We start from the raw sequence: 23753 nt of genomic DNA on the forward strand, positions 1-23753 counted from the left end.
GAACTTGTTAGCATGTGCTTCATAGGTTTAATCCTGGTTTCTTCGGCACTCGGCAATGGAGCATTCAAATTCAAAACATGCGTTACACTACACCATGAAACGTCCCTATTCAAACCATGCATTTATTGTACAATTGGATTTATCTATTATAGATAACTCATAAATCACAATTTAAACTAAAAAAAATCCTATCAGGATTCTCGACTTTTACTAATTTAAATATGCACTAAATATCGAGTTTGAACAATTATATATATAGAGTGTGTATGTTGTCGATTGATTAAGAAAATTATGAATATGTACTACCTTAAATCACTTCTAATTATTAAAAACAAAAAATTCATCTAATATAATTCTTAATTCAAAACCATGTTTTCTTATCTAAATTTAACTTCCCTCAAATTTATCTAGTTAAGATGAATAATTTGAGTATGAATATGATTAAATAATTAATAATAATAATAATAATTTGCCTACCTACTCTGATTTGGTAATTATTTATAGTTTGTTGAAAAAAAGGCAATATATGGAATATTCATCAATACTACGCCAATTTTTGGTATTTATTACTGATTTATTGCTATAAATCAATTTAATTTTATAAAATAAAATTTAATGTTTTCACACTCAAGTGCAACAGATTTTAGGGCCACGCCACGATTAAAAAAATCATTTTCTCTTTTTTAATTTTCATTTATACACTCTATTTTCATTTCACAACACATATTCTGCATATATATATATATATAGTTATTTAAATCCATGAGTACTTCTAAGAATTTTTTTTTTATTATTGAGTCCATTTGATAGATTCGTTAAATATAAACACATTAAAGATTTTATGATATTATAAAATTTAAACTTTTTTCTATATAATATGTATACATTTATGCTCCCCTTCCTCTATAAATCAGATGAAATTAAATGTTCAAACATGTTCGATATTATACCAACAACTCAGTCGGTTTGAAGCTTTAAACTTAGGAGTAGGGTTCTTAGGAAAGAATACCCTACATTGTGTAATATTGTGGTAAATAGGGTTTAAAATTAGATGTATAAAGATTATTGACTGTGAACCTAAATTACCAAATTCACAACCATAATTACGTGCCTTCCTTTTAAAACCCTCAACATGTACACAGAATCTGCAACAATGGAAAATCAATTAATGCTAATATTAATAAAATTTGTTGCAAGTTTGTTCCATACCTCATTTTTAAGTGTATAAAAACCATACAGCGTTGCTCTTCGCTTACTGCCTTATAAAACTCCAAAGAGAAGAGTGTTGTTTTTTCTTACAAAATACCAAAAAAAACAATGGAGCAAGTTGTGGTGATTGTTGGTGCCGGACCGTCTGGTCTCGCAACATCTGCATGCTTGTCGGTTCACTCCATCCCTCATGTGATCCTCGAAAGAGAAGACGTTTATGCTTCTCTTTGGAAGAAACGAGCGTATGACCGGTTGAAGCTTCACTTGGCCAAAGAATTCTGTGCTTTGCCGTTCAAACCACACTCACCAGATAGCCCTACTTACATACCAAAAGACATGTTCGTCGACTACCTCGATGACTACGTCAAAAACTTCAACATCCAACCCCTGTACCGCCGATCCGTCGAACTGGCTTTCTACGACAAAGCCACCGGGAAATGGCGGATCGAGGCCAAGAACATGGAGTCCGGCGCCGTCGAGGTTTACGTCGCGGAGTTCTTGGTTATAGCTTCTGGTGAAAACAGTGCCAAGTACGTCCCGGACCTGCCCGGGTTGGATACTTTCAAAGGCGAAATCATCCACTCCAACGAGTACAAATCCGGTGACAAGTACAAAAACAACGAAGTTTTAGTTGTCGGATGTGGCAATTCGGGGATGGAGATAGCTTACGATGTCTCAAATTTCGGGGTCCCGACGTCCATTGTCATACGAAGCCCCGTAAGAATCGGCATCCTCTCTCTCTTGCATGCAGGTTTCTGTTACATCGAAACATGCAAAATCTCGATTTCTTACATATTTTTGCTCCTTTTTTTTTCAGTTTCATGTGGTGACCAAAGAGATCGTGCGGATAGGGATGGTGTTCTCCAAGTACATCCCGATTCGCATCGTGGATTTCATGGCCGTATGGATGTCGAAGATAGTGTTCGGAGATCTGTCCAAGTACGGGATCCATAAGCCAAAGGAAGGTCCTTTCTTTCTCAAAGCAACAGCCGGGAGAGCTCCGGTGATTGATGTTGGAACCATCGGCAAGATTAAATCTAAAGAGATAAAGGTCAATCAAATCAAATTCCCGTAATGTATATATAAAATATCAAATAAATGGGTTCAAACTATACAATAAAATTTAACACTAACAATACTTTGGTACTGACCAAAGCAAAGACACGGGATTTTCTATTAGATGGTGCGAGAATTTGAAATTTTGTTATGCATGATACATGCAGGTCGTTCCAGCGATATCAAAAATCGATGGGAAGAAGGTGATATTCGAGGACGGTGTCGAAAGAAAATTTGATGTGATAATTTTTGCAACGGGCTATAGAAGCGCCACTAATAAGTGGCTCAAGGTAACAACATTCCCAAACTCCACTTTGCTTCTAATATTTCCTGCTATGATCAATTTTTTTTGTCCATCTATTTATTATAAAAGTCGTTAAGTTTTTAATGAATCTAAGATCAAATTTTTGTCGATTTCTATTTATTATAAAAGTCGTTGAGTTTTTAATGAATCTATGGTCAATTTTTTGTCGATCTCTATTTATTATAAAACCGTTGAATTTTCTGTGAACCTATGATGAATTCTTTTGTCGATTCCTATTAATCAGAACACCATTGAATTTTTAGTGAATCTATGAATTTCTTTTGTCGGTTTCGATTTAATATCAATCACGTGTTCATATATGATCAATTTTTGATCTCGTGCCTTATCTATGACAAAATTACTAATCACGTGCACGGATATGATCGATATTCGTTAAATTCAGTTGATATTTATGGAACGAAATTCTAATTGTCTGAATGATGAATGATAATAATATATTTGTGTGCAGGACTATGACTATGCTCTGAATGAAGAGGGGATGCCTAAGAATAATTTCCCACACCACTGGAAAGGAGAAAATAACCTCTACTGTTGCGGCTTATCAAGGAGGGGACTGTTAGGTGTGTCGATGGATGCCGTGATCATTGCCAATGACATTAAGAAAGTCGTCGGAGAAAAAAAGAACAAGTGAAAACGGTGCTTCTTGGAGCTTCGTCTATAAGTCTCTTGCTGGGATTTAGGGTATAATGTAGTTGTTTCTTCTTCTTCTTCTTCTTCTTGTTTTATGTTTGTGAGTTGTGTCTTAAGTTTAATGTCTCTCTTGCTGGGATTTAGGGTTATGGTCTAGTCGGTTGTTGTTGTTGTTGTTTTATGCTGGTGTGTATGTGTGTCTTAATTCATGTCGGTCTCTGACTCTTTGCAAGTACTTTAAAAGTAAAAACAAAGAACAATGTCAACTGTGTTAGTTTAATTTAAGGTATCGTTTCAGTTCTTTCTCTGGGTTATCTTTATAAGCTGTTAAGTTTAGCTATACGTGCTAGCATAAGATTTTTCTGAATAGAAAGTTATTTTTAATAATAATGGTATAATGTCAAAAAATATCCCTATAGTTTGATCAAATAGTCATTTTAGTTCTTTTTTTTTTCTTTTGGAGCATTTTGATTATAACGTATTATTTTAGGAAAGAAGAGTCTCTAACGTTTGATTAAATAATCACTTCGACTCTATTTTTTAGCTTGTTTTAGCCCAAACTTTTCATTTTAGGGTAAAAAAAACTCTATGTTGGAGCATTAAGTGTTTGTTGACTAACGATTTTTATCGATATAAAGATATTTTTGTCCAATAACGAAACATTTAGAAGATAAAATGCTTTAAACTAAATAATGATCAAAATGATTATTTAATCAAACACTAGAAGAATTTTTTGATATCACACCATTATCAATAATAAGAAAATTATTATAAATGAGGAGGTTCAAATTTTGAACTCATTAAATACTAATTTTAATGTACACGTAAACTAAATAACCTAAGCTTCTAATAATAATTTCATGTATATATGTTATAACTTGTAAGTATTTACGGAATATGTAAAACTTTAAAATTTAACTGTATAAACACAGTTCTAATTATACGAAAATATGTAAAACTTTAAAATTTAACTGTATAAACACAGTTCTAATTATACGAAAATATGTAAAACTTTAAAATTTTAATTATCTATATAGTTGTATAAATACAGTCTTTTATCAACAAAGATATAACAAAAATTAGATAATAAAAAAATTAAATCGATTAATCCATTTAATATTATTTAATTTTTTTTATTAAAAACAATCCTAAAAGACAGTTTAATTATCAAATAAAATAGATTAAATTAATCATATCGTTTGGTTTTATTAAATAAATGTTTCATTTAATTATAATTAATTTAAAATTAAATCAAAATTTTTGAGATGAATCTAATAAAATTTTGTAAATTTATAATCAAATTATGTATTAAGACATCAAAATTTAAGGATGAGATCAACTTAGGTGACGTTTTAAAACCTTAGGACCAATTTGATTAAAAAAGGAATACAGGGTCAATATAACAAAAAGGTTGTTAAGTTACTGGCCACAATGTTTATTAAGCCATTTCTTACTCCAACTGGATTGTATGTGAAGAACGCAGCGTTTTGCTCCTCTCCCCTAAACCCAAAAGATCAACTCCAGTTCGCAGCATCCTTTGACGAGCCAAAGATAAAGGTCCCAACATTTTCTCCCGCATTTTCCCGCACTAGAAAGTGAGAGAAAGTGAAGCATATTTTTCTTTTCTTATTCTCTTTTTTGAAAAAGAAATGAATTTTAATCTCTCTAAACCAATTCCTTTCATCGACCCTCCAACAGCTTATTGCGACTCATCTAAAATTCTTCATAAAAAATCCCCCTATTCTTGTTTTTCTCGCAATAAACCTCCGTGTAAAGCAACTTTCAAACCTAAGTTAAGCTTTATTAAACGCCAAAATCTGACCACTACCGTTTCCGATCATTCCACTTCCTGTTCGAGTTCCGACTCAGTTGCTTCCAGCATTGTCGAGGAAGAAGATGCAGAGTCCACTCAGTTATTCGAGGTTCGTTTACAATTTTCATTTTTTACTAACAATATAGTAATTTTTCAATGAGAAAATAATCTTTGGTGCGGAAAGTGAAAAATAAAAAGTTTGAAATCTGTTTGGTTGTTTGTTGCTTTTAGTTTTTCGGATGCAAATGGAAAATCATTATAATTTTGATTGATTAGAATTTAAAAAGTTTGATTTTTGGGATAATAATAGGCTTCATTTTGCTTTCATATTTTGAGGGAGCAATTAAGCGGAAGCAGGTAATAATGCTACGAAATAGTTGCTAAATTTTTGAGCTGTGTTAAATGAAGTAAAAAGCAATTAGCAAAAGTAACAAAAAAATGATATTGCATTTTTGTAATGCTTTGTTGAAGTAAAAGGAAAATTGCAAGAGCAAAAGCAAACAGAAATGGCACCTTAAATGTAGCCACATAGTTCTAATGGTATTTGATGCAAATTAGAGTATCTGAATGTTTTGTAGTTTTCACTGATTATGAAATGCTTATTGATTTTGTATATGTGGAAGAATTCATCTATTTGTATGGTTTTTAATTATTACTGTTGATATATTTGATGTTTCATCCTTTGTTGTGATAGTACTTCATATTTGATCTTTGAATAGCCAGTATTACATCTTACAAGCTCTATGTTTTCGAATTAATGGGCAAAATGTTATTTCCTAATATTATTGGAATCATTTTCTTCAAATGGAAATTGAAAAAAAAAGTTCTTTATTGATTCACTGAAACGGTAAAACTGTGGTATATTAGAGTTGATACGGGTGCTTTCTTTTTGCTATCTATAAATACAATGCTATCATCTGGCATCTGAACTTTGCAAGTATAATAACCCTTTTTTCATGGGATTTTGTTCTTGTAAAGCTATAGTTAAAAATTGAAAGAAAAAAAGGAAGTAAAACTGGTATATCAGATTTGATATGGGTTCTTTCTTTTTGCTATCTATAAATACAATGCTATCATCTGGTATTCGAATTTTGCAAGTATAATAACTCTTTTCTCAAGGGATTTTGTTCTTGTAAAGATATAGTGAAAACTTGCTTGGATCAATGCTTAAAGTGTTGGCAATTTTCCTTCTGGAATTCGCACTTTAAGGAATCAGGACCCTGGACTGTAGAATTACATTGTCCTTTTAGTCTCTTCAGATGACCGCTGTTTTTTAATGATTTGAATATCCTGCTGTTATTCGTGCCTTTTGACTTTTGTTGATTTCAATAATATTCCAGAAATTAAAGGATGCAGAGAGACAAAGAATAAATAAACTGGAAGAGCTTGAAAGGAAGGCTGACTTGCAGTTAGAGAGACAGCTTGTCATGGCTTCCTGTTGGAGCAGAGCCCTGTTGACCTTGCGTGGAAAGTTGAAGGGAACAGAGTGGGATCCTGAGAATTCACACAGAATTGACTTCAGTGATTTTATGGGACTTCTTAATTCCAACAATGTCCAATTTATGGAGTATTCAAATTATGGTCAGACAGTTTCAGGTAACAAAGTTTTGTAAACTTGTTTACATTGAACCTTTAGCTATTTGTTTTTCACGTAATATGTGGTGTCATTGTTTATCGCATGACTATTGACTTTTAAGTGGTCTTAAATGCAAACATTTATGAAGAGCTAATTGCTGTCCAGTTACTAAGATTATTATTATTTTTTTGATAGGAATAGGAGGTCTCATTAAAAACCTCCCTCATAGTTGACTCTTGATAAGTGGCAACTAATTGAGGGAGGAAAAGAGTACCTCAATTTATTAATAGACCAGAATTACATAAGATACACATTACCTTCTAACCCTGAATAACATAAGATAGACATAACACACTAACCCTCGATAATAAAACAGAACATTAATACAAATAGCGTTGGGAAACAATGACCCATCAGCCTAACCCATCCTCAGCTAGTTCATTTGACTCAACAGAAAGCTTGCAACACTCAACCGATCCCCTGCTTAGCTAACCTGTCGGCCTCCATATTGCAACTCCTAGGAACCCATCTAAGAACGACGCGAAGGGTTTCCGTGAGACTATTTGGTGTGACTGCGTATCCGTGACATCATAAATGTTAATAAACTATTGGAATAGAGTTGAATTTTAGATTCATCCACGATGCTTGTAGATTGAATTCCTCAGTTCTTTTTAGTACTGTACTGGTGACCTAGATTGGTGGATTAATACAGAATGGTGGTGCTACAAAATGATCTTATGTTGTTTTGTAGCTACTGCTTTTTCTGTTCATTTCTTCAATTTTAAGATCGTAGTAAGTAATAAGATTGAAGAAGTTCATTGTCATAAATCTGAATGAACTGGGTAATGGTTATCAGCTCTAGTGCTTTTCGAGGAACTTGGATATCATTTTATTGGCTGTGAACCAAATAATGGAACCAAACTGGAAAATAGCATCTAAATTAAGAGTAACCTTTAGATTGTTATAGACAAGTTGATCAATTTTGTCTTGGGTAGACTTGGGTATACTGCCTTTTGTCGTTGTTATCAAACCTCACAAAGTTTTTCAATTTTACTGATTCTGGGGTTGCTATTAGATTCTAGAAGTCTAGAATACTTACTGAATAGTTGGGATGAAGTGATCCACATATTGAATACTCGAATTATTTTGTATCTTGAGCTTAGCATGTGATTCTAAGTAGTTCATTGAAGTTGTATGCTAAGATCCTTAATTGGTGTCCTTAAGTATCTCCATGAATTCTGGGTATATGTACTTGGACTAATATGTTGACCTTTCAATTGGTTATATGTTATGCTTTTTTTTTCTTCATATTTTTTGCATCCTAGGGATTTTCTTTTGCTTAATTTGTTCAATGACATTGTAGCCTAAGTGTTCCATGTCACCGTTTCTTAAAGTAATCATGTCAGACTTATATCATTCAAAAGTACAATAAATGTTTTTACTAGATTTTAAATGAATATGTAATATACCTGTCCAAGTGAAATATAATAACCATTTCCATAGTTGTTATCTTAAGTCTTATGTTTTATTTTTCTGTTTTATGTATTTGTAAGGAACAGTTGTTTAGCTGTCTGTTTAAGTCTTATGTAATATGTTTTATTCATTAATATACTGAGGTACTCTTTTCCTCCTTCCCCTAGTGGGTTCTTTCCTTTTGGAATAGGACTACTATGAGGGAGGTTTTTAATGAGGCCTCCTACTTCTATCAAAAAAAAAAAAATAGTTGTGATCTTACCTTGTATAACTGAAATAAAATTTTGGTTGGAGGTTGACCTTGAACTTCTTGATTGACTCGTTTGTGATGGAGACAAATTGGTCTTACTTTTTTTTATAGGAATTTGAGGCCTCGTTAAAAACCCCCTTCTTGATTAATGGAGCTTGAATGAAAGCTCCTTAATCAGCGGAAGGAGGAAAAGAGTGCCTTAAAAATTTTATTAATAATAAGAAATTACATAAGATTTAACAATTACACCCAACTACATTACATAAAAATTAAAAACTCCTCCAACCACAGAAACCTACTCACTGGAACATAACAAACCACATGTAACCTGACAATCAACCAACCCCTTTCTTTGCTAAACTGTCTGCCTCCCCATTACACGCCATTGCAATCAACCTAACTGATTGCACCTTATCAGAGATGAGTGTCGAAGTCTGTTTCACTAAAGGCAGGAAAAAAACAGGAGCCGAATACGGAGCATGAATCCATTCCACTGCAGACTTACAGTCACTCTCAACAATCAACCTACCAACAGAAACCCATCGTGAAGACAAAAAAATTTCAATGCCTCTTTTTATAGCCTTTAATTCAGCAACCGGAGGAGGTCCTTGACCAACATTCTCTGAAAAAGTCAGAAGAGTACAATCCCTCCATCCGAGCCATCTAACCTTACAGCTCCATCAACGTTCATCTTTAAAAAGTCTACAGGGGGGAAGCCAACGAATCACATGACAATCTTTAGATTTATGAACTGAAATACCATCTGCAAGAGATGGGTCACCAATCAATACATCCTCCTGAATAGGGAACTTAGGGAACTTAGCTAGGAACCATTTAGATAACCTAAATCTGACAATGAAAAACAGAGACAGCCTGTCATCGAGTTTATCTTTGGGGTTTGATTCCAGTATTGAGTTTACCTCAAGCTTTAACTGGATCGACTTGGGTTGGCTTGACAAAACCTATGTTGCATCATATGCAGATTGCCAAACTTTCTAGCTAGTAGTAATTCTATTTTTCCTTAATCTGTGGAGCTTCCTGCAGTGATTTTGCCGTACTACAAAGATAAGAAAGTTAATGGAACAGAGGGAAATTCAAAGAATGAAATAGTTTTTCGGCGCCATGTGGTGGACCGCATGCCTATTGATTGTTGGAATGATGTTTGGCAGAAGCTTCACCAACAAATTGTGAATGTTGATGTCCTGAATGTTGATACAGTACCTGCAGAAGTCTACTCCTCTGTTGCAACTGCAGTAATATGGTCTATGCGACTTGCCTTGTCAATTGCGCTATATGTCTGGATTGATAATATGATGAGGCCTATTTATGCAAAGCTTATACCTTGTGATCTGGGAGCTCCTAGCAAAACAATTAGTCAACCACTCAAGCGCCGCACCCTTGGATCTTTAGGCGAGAGTCGGTAAGTAAATAATGATTTTTCCGTAGGTTAATTGTTGATTAATTACTGTTTCCGTTATTTCATGAGTAATGACAGAAGAAAATTAGGTGCTTTCTTTCTCACTGCCGTCTAATAGAGGTTTCATTTATTGAGTTGATTAACTGCTTTATGTTGTTCAAGTCATTGCCTCATTGGTAGATTGAGTGAAACCTGACAATACTGATTTTTTTGTTATTGTCTATAGTAATAAACTTTACCTTTTGCATATTATTATAATTATTGAACCATCTTTTCTGTAGTTGCTTTGTCTGCATCTTTAGTGTTCCTGGTAATGAAGCATTGTTATAACCTCCAAAAATGTTTGCAGTGTAATCACTCTAAATTATAATTTAAATGATGGTTGTGGGCTTCTGAATGTTAAGATTTTAATTTTTATTCCTCCGAAGGCAGAGTTTCTAATTCACATTCAATTGTTTCATGAATGTTTAGTAACACTTCCATTCTTTTAGTAAGTGTTTTATTATTGGTTCAGAAGGAGTTTAGGTGATTATGTGTTGAACATAGTGTTGGGTGGTTGATAATAATAAATCATTCTACCAGTCTCTAACTTTACTGCCTTTAACCAGTGCAAAATTTATATCGGCAGAAGAAAGAACTGGTGTTACTTTTGATGATTTCGCTGGCCAAGAATATATAAAGAGGGAATTACAAGAGATTGTGAGAATTTTAAAAAATGATGAAGAGTTCCAAAACAAAGGAATCTATTGCCCCAAAGGTGTTTTGCTCCATGGACCTCCCGGGACTGGTAAAACACTACTGGCCAAAGCTATTGCTGGTGAAGCAGGACTACCATTCTTTGCAGCAAATGGTACTGATTTTGTAGAGGTGAGGTGGTTTCTTCACAAAACTTTCATTTCATTCGATTTATCTGAGTTATCTTTTGGATTTTTCAGATGCTTAGAAAATGGCCTTAAATCAAGTGAAATTGGAAGAGAAATTTCAATTGCCTTTTCCCTTAAACTGCTTACTCTTTTTTTTTTCAGCCTGTTTACTTCTTAATTCTTGGGTTGCTGGTAAATCCTAGTGCTATATTTATTTTAAAGGGTCATAGATAGAGAAATCTTGAATGCTGTCTGATCATTTAGCTTGTCTGTAGCTGTTCTCTATACTTGAATCCATTCCTTAATTTTTTCAGTCCAATACATTTTGCACTGACACTGGATAAAACTCTTCTTTTTTCTTTTATTTTAACTTTTAGTCATACATAAATGTGCATTTGTTTGAGCCTTGTCTAAATGTGTGGTTCCTCTAGTCCGTTTAATGCAATGTGCCTTGATTTCTGCTACTTATTTAAATATCAATATCCATGCATTATTTATTAATTTTTTTTATGTTGCCTTTCTAATGTCCCTGAATTTTTCAAAGTCCCTTAATCTTTCTTCCCTGTGTATATTATTAGATTTTATTTTCCTTTATCCATATTGTAATTAATTTCTTTTTTTTATTGTCACCTATATGAAATTGCTGGAACTTGAAACCTGGCTGACATAGCGATATGACTTGCCAGATGTTTGTTGGAGTCGCTGCATCACGTGTGAAGGACTTGTTTGCTAATGCCAGATCATTTGCACCTTCCATAATTTTTATTGATGAGATCGATGCTATTGGTAGCAAGCGTGGTGGACCAGATATCGGCGGTGTAAGACAATTTACCTTTTTTGTGTTGGGGGCAGGGGACAGCTCACTTTTATTATCTCCTTTCTCTTATCTAAGGGTCAGGAAGCGGTGTTCTATTTTCAACTTGAGTAACTGGCACCCTTAAGTGCTAATAACATTAAAAGGCTATTCCTTTTACTTGTAGTGATGATAATTTTTCATACATGTGATGAAGATATAATGTTATAGTTAACAAAACTAAGATCTTTTGTCCTTTTTAATCACAATAATCACAATAGTTTCTAAAAGTATATTGAATTTGGATTTTTCTTGACTTTATATCAAGAAAACATAATTAACTTCTCCAAAAATATCTAGAGATGACTGTCGAACTATGTCCTTAAACTTCCAATAGAAATTATAAAAGCTTTTGGAGATTAGAGTTTTACCTTTTAATCTGGCTTTGCAAGTTGCATCACCATCCTTTTCAATGTTGGTTTGTGCTCTTAAAATTTGGTATTCCTAACCATTCTCAGCTTCATGCTGTTAGAAGAGGAAAAATATTGATAAACATAGAGTTAGCACAAGCATCCATCACTCGCCTGGATAGTTTCAAATTTTCTTTGCAGACTTAGATTTTAACTTGGTGTACTTTCTGGAACCTTTTTTCTTGCGAAGCTGTGCTAAAACTTTCTGTTGTAAAACTCTAATAGATGTTCTTCAGGAATCAGCTTAGAATAGGAGTGAAGGATAAAAAGTTTTGCAAGTTTAAAGATGGGTCACTGGAGTGTTGTCAAAGGTGCTAGATTCACTCCTGCTACTAGGACCCTTACATCAGTCGAGGGTCAGGGTCCAAGAAAGAATAAGAATGCTAGAGTGAAGTAAAGCACAAATTTCTAAAACATCATATGTAAAATAAAGTGAAAAATTCTTTCATCATATCTGATCATCTTAAAGTATATGATTCTGTAAAATAGTTTTCTTCATTGCATTGCCTAATTTGGTCCAAACATCAAGCATTATCATGATTAATCATTCACTCGTTTAGGTTTCCTTTGCTTCTGCTTTCAATGAAAGTTGTGGCTTGAGTATATAATAAGCATAGACACATAATAGGTATGCACTCACAATAACTGTGTGCTTCCCTGGAAAGTAGCTTCTTGATTTAGGTATCAAACAAAACAGGTAACATTATCATAGAACTTTGCAATGGGATCTTTTCTACCTTTATATCGTGTCCAGCCAACCAAAAAAGTTCATGCTAGGCTTCTTAATTCAAATGGAACGCTACACAATTTACTTTTTGAACCTGGGATTTTTTGTTATGCCATATTAATATAAAATATTGTCAACATAGATGTTGCTATAAAGCTCTTTTGTCGGGTTAATTTCCTAACTTGTATTCTCACGTATTGTTTCTCATCTCTATCTGACTTTGCTCTGCATTGTTTTGGAAAATGTAATTTTTCTGTATAGGGTGGTGCGGAGAGGGAGCAGGGTCTGCTTCAGATACTGACTGAGATGGATGGATTTAAAGTTTCTACATCACAGGTATTAATTTTTGTGTTCACTTGGATTTTTAGAGGAGTTTTCTGATTCAACCCCAAAATTTTGGTTTGTCAGGTGTTGGTTATCGGTGCAACAAATAGACTGGATATTCTTGATCCTGCTCTCCTGAGAAAGGGTCGGTTTGACAAGATAATAAGAGTTGGTTTGCCATCTAAAGATGGCAGATTGGCCATATTGAAGGTATTTGTTTAATGTGGTTGTAATAAAAAGCCGTTTATGTAATCTTGTATGCTTTGTATCTTTTATTATATGGTTTCATTTTTGTACCCCGCAGGTCCATGCTAGAAATAAATTTTTTCGGTCTGAAGAGGAGAAAGAGACTCTCCTGGAGGAAGTTGCAGTGCTTACAGAAGATTTTACTGGGGCTGAGCTTCAAAATATATTGTACATAACGCCACATATCTAGTTACTTTTCTTTATACTGCTTAACATTGGAGAGGGCTAATGTTTTCCTAAACTGTGATGATAGGAATGAGGCTGGAATTTTGACTGCCAGAAAAGACCTTGATTACATTGGACGTGAAGAACTTCTAGAGGCTTTGAAGAGGGTTAGTCTGTGTTCCTTATATATGGTTATTGATTCAACACATCAATTGTAACTTTCTTACTTTGTTCATTATTTTACTTTCCAGCAAAAGGGCACATTTGAAACAGGCCAAGAAGATAGTACTGAAATTCCAGAAGAGTTGAAGTTGAGATTAGCATATCGAGAAGCAGCTGTTGCAGTTCTTGCATGCTACTTTCCAGATCCCTATCGTCCATTTACAGAGGTTACTGCTTTAATATAATAGCACCTGTTCATATATTTGTAGTATCAGTTGCTTCTGTGATATCCTTCTGTTTTCACAGTTATCAATCAAATCTTCATGTTTATCTCCCACAGACGGACATAAAGTCCATCCGTAGCCAGCCAAATATGCGCTATACTGAATTTCCGGGCAAGGTTTTCATGAGAAAATCAGATTACATAAGCTCTATAGTGCGTGCATGTGCTCGTAAGTAATAAAAGCTTTTGACCATTATCACCATAATTGAGATTTTTAGTAGTTTTACTAGTGGGTGTAAACGTGATTTTATCTATTCTTGTCTTTAGTTTCCATGAAATTTGGTATATTTGGAGTTTAAATTCACTTTCCACCTTGTTGTGTAAAGTAAAAAAGGGGGGGGGGGGGAATCTGGCCTGCAAAGTGAATATTATAATGTGGACTCTGTCATGCGGTTTCAATAATTGTATGTTTGACACCAAGAAGTAGAGCTCTATATACCTGAGAAAAAGATGGAACTCATTAAAACGAAAGATTTATTCTTCAAACATTTTTGGTTTAACGAGCAATAAAACTTAATTTTATCATTTTGTAATCCCTCCTCAAACCTGCTTAGTTGACATTCCTTGCAACTGTATGTTGGCCTCTACTCCTTTCGGGTCTCGTATGTCATCAAATATATAATCTTGATAATTACCCTAAGAATACTTGGCATGGCTTTGGGTTTCTGTAGTTCCTATGTCTACAATCTAACAATTAGTTTGGCTGACTGGTAGCTGAAATTTGCAGCAAGAGTAATCGAGGAGGAGATGTTTGGGGTTGATAACATGTGTTGGATCTCAGCAAAAGCTACATTAGAAGCTTCAAGGCTTGCAGAGTTTTTAATTTTGCAGACAGGAATGACTGCTTTTGGGAAAGCGTACTACAGAAATCAAAATGACCTTTTGCCTAATGTATGTTTGTGGCATGTAGCTGTTAAAATCTTTATAGCATTTTGTGAGGATCTTTTATGAGTTTACATAATTAACTTCATCATCATGTTTAGCTTGCTGCAAAACTTGAAGCACTTCGTGGTGAATACATGCGATATTCTGTGGAAAAATGTGAATCTGTGCTGAGAGAGTTCCATTCGGCTGTGGAGACAATTACAGGTTAATTATATCATATAATATATTCATGTAGTTTTTAAGCTAACTCATGTTTTGGATAGAAAAAATTGGTCTGACATGATTATTTCAGTTTTCTTAAACGTACTAAGAAAATTTTGAATTTTGAATTTTACGTTATGCAGACCTTTTACTTGAAAAGGGAGAGATTAAGGCAGAGGAAATCTGGGATATATACAATAGAGCACCTCGAATATCTCAGGTAGTTTTTTATTCAAGGAATGACATGCTTAGGGAAAACCTAAATGCATGGACTGAAATTGGTTTTATATGATTGTTGTGATTTACTATTCAAGCATTACTTAGCAGAGTTGTATGTTTGAGCGATATAGGTGCAATTTAAATGGTAGAATGTTAATTTTTGACAATGCATCTATCTCGTTGCTTTTGGTGATTGCATGGTTGATGCTCTTGCCCATTGTACAGCCTACTATCAATCCAGTTGATGAATATGGAGCCCTAATATATGCTGGTCGATGGGGCATCCACGGGATCACACTTCCAGGAAGGGTTACGTTTGCACCTGGAAATTCTGGGTTTTCAACCTTTGGTGCACCACGTCCCATGGAGGCAAGTTGGGCAAGACTCTATTTTATCATATTTTTCATTTCTGACTTCTGACAACAATGCTGATTCTTATCGAAACTTTTTTCCATTTTATTTGTGTAGACTCAAACGGTTAGCGATGAAACTTGGAAGCTCATAGATAATATCTGGGATAAGAGGGTTGAAGAAATAAAAGCTGAAGCTTCAATGGAGGTTGAAGAAGAGAAGGAGAAGCCACAACTTTTGATGGCCGGGCATTTCCTTTGAAATCACGGTAACATTTTTCTTCTTAGTCATGAGCAATGTTTCGATTTCAGGTGTTCCTTTTCTTCTCTCTCTAATTCCTTTCGCAGCAGTCTTAGTCATAAAGCAGTCATATATGTTGAATATAACTGTATATCTTTCGTTTTGGGGAGGTGCGGAACAGTTCTGTTAAACAATTGCATGGGGCTTTATCCTTCACGGGTTACATGATCTACTAGAGTTAAATGTTTCCGCATGAGCTACGCTCATGATGGAAATTTTTGCACCACTGCAGACTCCCCTGATTACATGCTGTGGAGCAATTGAGCCATATATATGCTGACGGGCAGATTTTTATTTTCCAGGCTCAGTTGTTTGTATACTTTTATTAGAAGAGAGTTATGACAGCATTGCATGTAAAGCAGACCAGACCTTCCAAGGCGTTCTAAATAGAATTTTTGCCTGTAAAATTCTAATGAATATTGTGAATGATCCAAATGGAAAATCTCATTTTCTTGTATCCTTTTAGTTATCAAAGTATGCAACTGCAAACTTCTGCCATCTTATTTGTGTAACAATATATGATTTTAAACTGGAATCAATTGTTTATGGTATGGTTAGATTAGACCCTAAAAGGGAGCAGTTCAACATCTAAATCTCCTTTCAACTTCTGTTGAGATGGAAACTTTGGAAGGAGAGCGGCGATCCGTTTAGCGCTTTCTAAATACAAGGCATACTTATGAACAATAGAAGAAGAATCACAGTTCTTTTTTGCATCGATTTTCTCTCTCTCACGATCCATGTTTATCGCCTGAAAAGCACTAGCCAAATCCGGGACATGAATGCCATCATCAGGGTTCTCCTTGTCGAGTGCCTTGTTCTTGAATGTCCAGTTGCCTGTTCTGAGGTCAAAATGGTACAAGGGAAGGAACCGTTGCCCATATATGGCCACAAACTCCAATGCGGCTACAATGTATTCAAACTCCTCATTCGACATGTAGTAAGGAAAGCTAACTCTTGTCCATCCAGGTTTTGCTCCAACATACCCCTGCAATTCATAGTCAATCATGGTAAACATTGGCGATATGAAACTCCCTAAACCATTTTTCGGGCGTTAAGTTCATACAAATACCTTTTTGATAGCTTCTCTAATGGCAAGGGACCGAGTCTGGTCGATACCAAGCAAGCAGTGACCATAAGGCCCAGCACAAGCACACCCGCCTCGAGCTTGGATGCCGAAAAGGTCATTTAGGACAATTGCAACAAAGGGTCCATGGAGAGGCTTATCCGTCTTGTTCCCGGTCTCACCCCACATGGAAAGGCCACTCCCCTTGCCTTCTGGCTCATCAACAAGGCCATCTTCTCGGTTGTTAATGGGGGAAGAGTTTGTTGTGGAGTGAATGAGGAACGACAAAATGGATAGTCTCTTAGTGTTGGAGCTTGTATTCCCTAGAACACTTATGTTTTGATTAGGGAGAAGCCTGTTTAAAGCTCGTTGTATATATGAATTCTCCTGCTTTGCAATCACTTGATAACCGATATAGTCTTTGACCCAAAATGCCAAGGCTGTTCGTATCATCTGAATTATTTGAGGTGTCCCATGCGTTCTCTCTTTCATCTATATCACTTGCATATAATGTGTCCTGCATTTATCAAATACATAAGACTTGCATATAACCGAAGAGTTATGACTTATGACACCAACTGATATCTATATTTTGATCGGTCAATGTCATGTCAATAATTAATTTGATTGTTAAAATACCACGTCAACATCATATATCGATTTCAGAATCTATTTTCCATTCGCTAAAATAAAATTGAGAAAAGTAATTAATTTCAGGGGCTAATTTGTATATTAAACCAGTCACTAGATCTAAAATAAAAGGCCAATGGTTAGCCTGCCAAAATTTCTCCAATGATTAAAATAAAGAAACACAAAAATAAAAGCAATAAAAGAGTAATTAATTACCTGTTCATTGAAACCATTGACATAATCGACCGTTCCTCCACCACACGTTGAGGGTGGAGAAGATCCAAGCTGATACAAAGCCTTGCTCATTAAAAGGATGCCGGGCGATCCAGGCCCACCTATAAACTTATGCGGGCTTATGAATATACCATCGTACCCATCCATCTCCCCCGATCTCATCTCGATATCCACATATGGTCCACTATCCATAAATAACATAATCCAAAATTTAGTGTACAATGATGTCAAAATTTAAAAGAATGAAAAAGTCATACCTTGCAGCAAAATCAAAGCAAGCAAAAGCTCCATGTTGATGGAGAAGGGTAGCAATCCCTCGTGTATCAGATAGAATCCCGGTGACATTACTGCAAGCCGAGAAGGAACCGAGCAAAGGCCTGTTGGTACATCGATACAGCTCCAGCTGCCGCTTTAATTCTTGGATATCAATCAACTCATCCTGGGTCAGACCAATCTCCACAACTTCAGCCAGGCTTTGACGCCACGACAGCAAGTTAGAGTGGTGCTCGTAAGGCCCAACGAAAACCACCCACCTACTCTTCTCGTTACCCATGCAATTTATTACTTTGTCTCTCATGATTGATGGCACCGTCAACCCCATAACTTCCTGCAGCCTCTTAATGGCCGCCGTAGTCCCTGACCCGCAGAACATGATCGCATCATCTTCGCCACCCCCCATGCATTGCTTAATGTAGCTCCTTGCTTCGTGCACCATTTTGGTCGTCCTTTGGCCCACGTAGCTATCACACGAATGGCTATTCCCTGTGGTGGGAAGACATGGACCGAATGGAGATTGGCGGATCAAATTCTCATATAATTTAGATATTTTTCTTTATATTTTATAAGTTCAACTTTCTTCCTACATTTAGATCAGCTGCTAGAACCATGTTAGGGCATGCCGTGCTTACCATAAAATGGAAGAACGTTGGTGATGATGAAATTTTCGATATAGTGAAGACAACGGCCGGATGCAGTATGATCGGCATAGGTGAGTTTTCGAGTTCCGAAAGGAGAATCGAACTCGACATCGCCGCCGATGATTTGGGATCGTAACCACGATAGCCTCTTGTTTACCGAGTTAACTTGGGGGACACCCATCTCTAGGTTCCTGAATGACTCAGAACCATGGCAGAGCATGCTTGAAACATGGGACAAAGTTGCTGATGATGACGATGAATTGTTGGTGTGATCATGTGCAGCGGGGTTCAATTTGGCGGCAGCTGCTTCGTTTGTTTCTACAACCAGGAGTTGCTGTAATTCCATTTCCCCCACCTCAGAAAACAATAAAGAATCGGTATGAGGAGAAAACGCAGAGACTCGCTTATTTAATATACCAAAGTATTGCTGTGGGTGCGTTTACAAGAAAGGCTGTCAAACTATTAACTTCACTGCTTAAACCCACGTTCGTGTGTGTATATATATATATCCAGTTCCATTAATCAATCAGATTTTGGTATTTTTCTTTGATGTTGCTGAAATTGACTTTCAAATATTGTGGTTGCAATCTTGGCACGACCATGGTATATTTAAAAAAAAATGGGAACAAATAAAATAATATATATTAACGTCGTTCCGTTTATCTGTTAATTATTATACTAAAAGATGTGATCATGTTTAATTCAGTGATATTAATTGGGAGATTGCACAAATGTTTAACATAAAATGGATTAATTTATTATTTTGTAGAGGCTTATTTTGTCCGGAGTTTCATTCGATTTTCGTTTGGGTTTATATATTATATTATTATTAATATATATATATATATATATATATATATATATATATATATTCACTTATAAATATATTATAAGTAATTAAATTAAATATATATATACATAAATATTAATGGGATTTAAAAGGTGGCTAATTTTATGAATTTTATTTTACATGTCATAATTTCACAATTACAAGGGAAAGTGGCCCAAACAGTAGCCAAACACGAACTAAAGCATGTCCAGTGGATTAGGGCTTGGAGAAAACCCTAGCCTCTCCCTCTTTTGTCCAACGTCGCTAAGAGATCTAAACTGTTATATTTGTTACCAATCGGACAGTTCAGATTAAATCCAATCAGGTGACGATTAGGGTTTTAAACCTTATATTTCAACACAACCAATTAGGATTGTAAATGAGACGAGACAGATCGTGAACTACTCGAGATCGACTCGGTCAAGGCTTGGTAAATACTTGGATCGAATGGATTCGACTCGAACTCGAGCTCGACTCGAATTCTTAATGAGCCGAAACGAGCTACTTGATACTTGACTCGAAAAGCTCGTGAGCAGCTTGAAATATAATATATTAAGATTTTATTTTTTAAAAAATAAACTATTAATAATATTAACATTTATGTGTTGATTTTTTTTTAAATACAATAAGACTTTCATGTATTTAAGGTTCAGGTTCGAGTTTGAAGATTCAATCTTGTTAAGTTTAAGAATTTTTTTTTCATTTCGAGCTTTTCAAGCTGCTCACGAGCTTCAATTCAGGATTTCGAGTTCGAGCTTAAAAATTTCAAGCTCGCGAGTTGAGTCGAATTTCATTTCAGAGTTTTCGAGTCGAGTCGAACTCAACAATACTCGAACTCGACTCGTTTACACCCTACAACCAACTAATGACCATTGGATCTGGTTTCAAGATCTAACAACCCATATTTGTTAAGAACGATCGAAGTCGCGCATGCAGTGCACGAGGGGCTACCCAGCTTCCCAACTGACCAGATCTTGTGTGTGGGATGCACGCGCATCGCTCCAGCTACTTCTCAAGCTTACATGCGCTCACGCCTCGACGCTTCTGTTGTACCCGGGCTTTTGCAGCGGTCGTATGTCCTCTGCCACACTCCCCCGACAGAGGCAGAGCCTCCATCGGTGCATACAAACAAAACAATTCAAAAAGGTATTAGAAAAATGGCTCATTCTCATAGGGAGCAATATATAGCAACATAAAAAAACCAAATACGAGGGAGCGGGAAGAAGCAACAACCCAAAAAGAAAAGTCGAGCAAAAAAATGATAACAGGAATAACCAAACCAAAAAAAACTTCCCTTTTATGAGTGAAGAACCATCGAATAAAAAAAATCAATAACCCGAAAAGAAAAGGGCTCACCTTTCTCGTTAGGAGGGGATCGCCGACGTCTTCTGGTGTTAACGCGACGTCAAGTTATCAAAGGTAACTCCTTTAGCATTCGGTTGAGGGTGTCCTTGGAGGTTTGAGGGTTTTATTTGATTTTCAAGAGGTGTCTTGTCGGGGCTGGGTTAGATTAGAGGTTTGGGGTCCGAGTGGAGGCCATTCAATGGATCTTTAACCCCTCGTCGGGGTAGTTGTTCGATGGTAGCCATGGTGGTTGTCGAGTTTAGCCAAAATAGAGAGGAGTGGCGCATATATGAGTGAAAAAAGTAAGAGTGAAAAGAGAAGGGGATGGGGATGGGGGGAAATTAGAGAGAACGTCGGTTGAAGGAAAAAATGGGGATAAGTCAAATGAGTTAGGGTAATTTTTTTTACCCAAAATGTCATTCATATATTGTTGTCGAAACGGGCAACGTTTCGGGGGTTAAAGAAACCAGCGTCTGGTCAGGTGGGGATTAGTCGCTTGAGAACTCCTTCGGGTTTCAATTTGTTGCATTTAGGCTCTTTTTCGTAATTTTTGAATTCCAAATTTACCTCTTTGTTTTTGGCGCTTTCCTTTTTAGTCATGTGTTATGCTATTTTCAATTTTATGTTGTTTTTACATTTAACCTATAATTTTGTTGATTTTCGTTTTAGTCTAGGAGTAAGCTATTTTGATTTGTATGGATTTTTGCATTTAACATGTAGTTTTGTTCTCTTTTATTTTAATCCCTTGAGCATATGCATGTCCTATTCTGTGGTTTCATATTCTATTGCTATGTTTTATATATGTTCATTTTGGTCCTAAATGTTCATGGTTTTATTGTAGTTGTTGTACCAATACTTTTCAATCATTTGTTTTAGGCCATAATGTTTTGCTTTACTTTATGCTAGTGACCTCAAACTTTTGTTATGTTCATTTTAGCCATTACATTGTTTTCTTTGGCTCGTTTATGCGTGTAGTCCTTTGGTTGTATGAATGTAAATGTATGCATGATATACATATTTCAAGGCTATCTGACTGCCAAATCTTATTATGTATTAATGTTTTATATAGCATGATTTTGTTTTATGCCCAAATTACCATAATTTGTGCGCACATGTATATATTTATTTTAAGCATGTTTTTGCCTCAATCTTAGTTTTTTTATGTGATAAATTAAATATATATTTTTAATGACCCCATAACTTAGTATTAATGGTTTTTAGTATCTGTTGTTTCAAAACCTCTAGGATATACTTTTTCTTGGCTAAACTTAAATATTGTTAACCTTTAATATGTTCATAAACCGTATATGATTGTAATTGTTCGTGCATATAAATATAAGCATGTGACATCATTTTTGCATAATATGTATGATACCCTCACAAGCATCACTCAACTAAATTCAAATAATTGGATTACGGGTAAATACCCTTTCATTTTAAGGTCGTCGTGAGGTGGCTGTCTTAACGTATAAGAAAGTCATTTATGATAATCTTAAAATAAAAGTGTATCCCGTCAAGTGAAACCCTTAAAAAGAACCATACTTAAAATTTGGGAACGAGAGAAAAAAATGTTCTTCTATTTAAATTCTTCGAGAAAAGATCGTTAGAACTTATTAAAGGTCTGATCTCGACGTCTTTAAATAATTGAATATCCTTCTTCTTTCTAAAATGATTGGTAATTTTTAATTTAATTTGTTTTATTTCAGCATTATTCATGCATTTTGAAATTTAAATTAATAATGAAGTTTAGAATGGAATTGTAATATTTCAGATGGAGTAAGAATTGACTGCTTTAAGGCATGAGAGATTGTTTCTTCTCAATAGAAAATAATCAAATATTGTTGTGTTTCGTCCTAAAATTCAAATAATATTATTTAAAGGGATCTTAAATTAAATTAAATTCGAACTTGTAAGATTCATTGCAAAGACAACTAATTAATCGACTAGGTACCAATTTAGGGCGTTGTGGGGGTGCTAATATTTCCCCACACGTAATCGACTCCCGAACTCAATTTTTGATACGTAGACCTAAGACATTGTTTTAATAAAATTAAAATTATTTTTATTAAAATGACAACTATTTTTTGTGCCCAATCACACTCTAATCAAAGATTTGTGGTGACTCCTCGAACCATGTTTTATTTTGATTTTTAAAAAGAAACACCCAAATTAATCTAGACGATATTTTTTAAATTACATACATAATCATTTAATTAAAAATTAAATTTATTTTTAAAAAAATAGTTTCGACATATTTTACACTATAATGTTATAGAGACGGAGGTATATATATACAGAAAGTGAAAGACACCATTTGGTTTTTTGTCAAAAACAATATTTTACGTATTTCTGTTTAAATTTAAATTAAACTTTCATTATTTTACATAAACTATCTCTTAATATTTAATTCTACATCCATACATGACTGTCAGTGAAAATATAATTTTGTAAATAGGTTTTAGATTATACCAAGTATCCTTTAAGTAAATTTAAGTAGTCTTCACCAAAACAGTTACACTCGAATTTTTCAGTTGAAATACGAAATTTAATGTAACCCACATACCGATGCGGGTAGCCCGATCCGATCCGGGGTGTCATATTAGGGCCACCGGAGCGACCCACTGTAAAAATAGCGGAAAATTTAAATCTTTTTATCAGAACATGTAAACTTATAAAATCATTTATCATTATTTAAAAATAAAACAGATTTCCAAACTCGTATATAAATCAAAATACAATTACATGCCCCCTAATCACAAGTACCATACTCTGCAACCACGCCGGAAGAACTCCCTTACTGAAGTCGATAGATGCACTGGTACAATTCTTTTAACCTGAAAAGGTGAGTAATAGATTGAGCTTTGGAAAGCTCAGTAATACAGAACTACCAGATGATGCTGAAGAACGTGCAGATACAGATAAACATATATTTCCTTATTGGTTCAGACATTTACAGATCTTTATACTAAGCAGAGATCCTACGGATATTCCAGGTAGT

The 23753-nt window shown here is 35.0% G+C and overlaps 2 protein-coding genes and 1 pseudogene across 3 annotated transcripts; 2 read left to right on the top strand and 1 right to left on the bottom strand.

The window, feature by feature from the left end:
- The first annotated feature begins 1317 nt into the window (after window positions 1-1317).
- LOC120140724 (probable indole-3-pyruvate monooxygenase YUCCA10) lies at window positions 1318-3273 on the top strand. Its single transcript, XM_039155709.1, has 4 exons — window positions 1318-1926; window positions 2027-2260; window positions 2433-2555; window positions 3039-3273. The coding sequence occupies exons 1-4, from the start codon at window positions 1318-1320 to the stop codon at window positions 3219-3221; spliced, it is 1149 nt and encodes a 382-aa protein (XP_039011640.1). The 3' UTR covers window positions 3222-3273.
- Window positions 3274-4726: 1453 nt separating this feature from the next.
- Window positions 4727-16120, top strand: LOC120140760 (probable inactive ATP-dependent zinc metalloprotease FTSHI 4, chloroplastic). Of its 2 annotated transcripts, none has more exons than XM_039155740.1 (17): window positions 4727-5142; window positions 6374-6629; window positions 9377-9752; window positions 10358-10616; window positions 11299-11430; window positions 12864-12938; window positions 13011-13136; window positions 13231-13340; window positions 13426-13504; window positions 13589-13726; window positions 13840-13951; window positions 14510-14673; window positions 14766-14871; window positions 15012-15088; window positions 15313-15456; window positions 15556-15706; window positions 15971-16120. In XM_039155740.1, exons 1-16 carry the CDS (start codon window positions 4870-4872, stop codon window positions 15697-15699), a joined length of 2571 nt encoding a protein of 856 aa, XP_039011671.1. In that variant the 5' UTR covers window positions 4727-4869; the 3' UTR covers window positions 15700-15706; window positions 15971-16120. The 2 variants fall into 2 exon arrangements, with proteins under 2 accessions (XP_039011671.1, XP_039011672.1); XM_039155741.1 differs by lacking the exon at window positions 15971-16120 and adding an exon at window positions 15860-15955.
- A 78-nt stretch (window positions 16121-16198) lies between these two features.
- On the bottom strand, window positions 16199-18954 carry LOC120140761 (annotated as a pseudogene).
- Window positions 18955-23753: the final 4799 nt, after the last annotated feature.

The sequence above is a fragment of the Hibiscus syriacus genome, unplaced genomic scaffold, assembly GCF_006381635.1.
Source record: "Hibiscus syriacus cultivar Baekdansim isolate YM2019G1 unplaced genomic scaffold, ASM638163v2 tig00110788_pilon, whole genome shotgun sequence".
NCBI lineage: Eukaryota > Viridiplantae > Streptophyta > Magnoliopsida > Malvales > Malvaceae > Hibiscus > Hibiscus syriacus.